The 1,506-nt window shown below is 45.0% G+C and overlaps 1 protein-coding gene across 1 annotated transcript; it reads left to right on the top strand.

The window, feature by feature from the left end:
* Nucleotides 1–807, top strand: LOC117464050 (high choriolytic enzyme 2-like). Its single transcript, XM_034106580.1, has one exon. The coding sequence runs from the start codon at nucleotides 1–3 to the stop codon at nucleotides 805–807; it is 807 nt and encodes a 268-aa protein (XP_033962471.1).
* Nucleotides 808–1,506: the final 699 nt, after the last annotated feature.

The following is a 1,506-nucleotide window of genomic DNA, read 5'->3' as shown; positions in this document are numbered from 1 at the left end:
ATGACTCCCTCTGCCAGCCTGCTGCTGCTGCTCCTGCTCGGCCTCTCTCAGGCACTTCCTCTCCAGGAGGAAGGAATCGAAGAAGATGAAGAAGAAGAAGAAGTAGACGAAGAGGATACTGTCGACATCACCACCAGGATTTTGACCTCCAACAACGCCACAGATGAGATCCTGCTGGAAGGAGACCTGCTGGCTCCCAAAACCAGAAACGCCATGAAGTGCTTTTTCGCGAACTGCCTGTGGAAGAAAGGCTCCAACGGCTTGGTAACGATCCCCTTCACCACGAGCAGTCAATTCACCAGCTTGGAGAGACAGAAGATCACCAACGCTATGAATGCCTTCCACAGCAAGACCTGCCTCCGCTTCGTCCCCCGTCGGAACCAGTACGACTACATCAGCATTGAGAACAAGGGTGGATGTTACTCCTCTCTTGGCAGAGCGGGAGCCAAACAGGTGCTCTCTCTCAACAGGCAGGGCTGCGTCCACCACGGCACCATCCAGCACGAGATCAATCACGCTCTGGGCTTCCATCACGAACAGACCAGGAGCGACCGCGACTCACACGTCAGGATCAACTGGCAGAACATCAACCCGCAGATGGCCTATAACTTCAAAAAGCACGACACCAACAACCTGAACACCCCCTACGACTACAGCTCCATCATGCACTATGGAAAAACAGCCTTCTCCGTCCAGCGGGGAAAGGACTCCATCACCCCCATCCCAAACCCCAACGTTCAGATCGGCCAGAGGAGGGGCATGTCCCGCGGGGACATCATGAGGATCAACAAGCTCTACCGTTGCTAATAACAATGCTGATGAAAAATGCAACAAATTCATACTTATTCTGCTTCTATTTTCCTGTAATTAATCGAAAAGCCATTACTACTGTTGCTTTGGAGACAACATTATATTATCAATATGTTTCAACTGTTCCATTGGCAAAATATATGAATTCAAACATGCTCAAATGATAATAAAGCTATTTAAAGAAACTGTATTTCTTGTCATTTGTCCCTTAAAAAAAAAGGTAACATTGTAGAACAAACATGTATTCCACTTCTTCAATATTTCACTAACAATTGTCCAAGTATTGAGAAATATACCTAATAATGAAAAATCTTTCACGAAAACAATAAAACTAAATTGTTATGTAACTTGTTAGTATATACACATTGGTAAACTGACATTTAGAAAACAAAAGTGGCTGCTGGCAGCATATCTACTGGTGTAAACGACTGCAAAGTAACAGGAACACTAACAGTCTCTCAGAGAGACATCTGAACAGCCATTCTTTTTTTTTAGCTCCACAATGAAACAGGTGTTCAGTTCCTATAGCACAATAGGGGTGTGATGTGTGTGGGTGGGTGAAGATGGGGGATTTCATCTGCTGTTTAAACGCAAGTGACGATAAATATCAAAAGATAACGGTTATAGATGCGGTCTATTGTCAGACACTCGTTGCATTATCGCTTACTTTGGGTTTGCTTTTGTTCATGTACCTTG

Source organism: Pseudochaenichthys georgianus, chromosome 3 (genome assembly GCF_902827115.2).
Source record: "Pseudochaenichthys georgianus chromosome 3, fPseGeo1.2, whole genome shotgun sequence".
Classification (NCBI taxonomy): Eukaryota; Metazoa; Chordata; class Actinopteri; order Perciformes; family Channichthyidae; genus Pseudochaenichthys; species Pseudochaenichthys georgianus.
This window is presented reverse-complemented; position numbering and strand designations above follow the sequence as displayed.